Here is a 371-nt window from a genome sequence, read left to right on the forward strand (position 1 = left end):
GTGTCCCTGCCACGCTTCGCCCCAGCTCTACCCTATATCTACATGAACAGCCTCCCCTGGCTGCTCTCCCCTTCTCGGGACTCCAGCGAGCCCTCAGCATGGTGGGGTCTCAGCTGATGTTCCCGGGGCGGTGGGCACCAACGAGGACCCCCCGGTGCTGGGGTCTCCGCACAGACAGGATGTGAAGCAGCCACCCCGGTGGGACGTCCCCGTGCACCCCGCGGCTACCCACTGCCGGCCCCACATCTGCTTCGTAAGCGTCCCCAGAGGCGAGGGGACGGTTAGGAGACAGATGCACCCGCGTCGCCTCGGAGAGGGGCCCCTGCGGGGCGTCAGCGCGGGCACTCTTCCGGCAGGAGAGTGGAAAGCAG

General features: G+C 67.9%; 1 protein-coding gene across 1 annotated transcript in view; it reads right to left on the reverse strand.

Annotated features, from left to right (window-relative positions):
• Window positions 1-232: 232 nt before the first annotated feature.
• Window positions 233-371, reverse strand: part of SOGA1 (suppressor of glucose, autophagy associated 1) — a gene marked incomplete at its 3' end in the record, with an annotated part of 15,550 nt that continues 15,411 nt past the window's right edge. The window contains 1 exon segment of the mRNA XM_010186546.1: window positions 233-346. Within this exon segment, the coding sequence (XP_010184848.1) occupies window positions 233-346 (114 nt within the window).

Source organism: Mesitornis unicolor, unplaced genomic scaffold (assembly GCF_000695765.1).
Source record: "Mesitornis unicolor isolate BGI_N332 unplaced genomic scaffold, ASM69576v1 scaffold32316, whole genome shotgun sequence".
NCBI classification, from domain to species: domain Eukaryota; kingdom Metazoa; phylum Chordata; class Aves; order Mesitornithiformes; family Mesitornithidae; genus Mesitornis; species Mesitornis unicolor.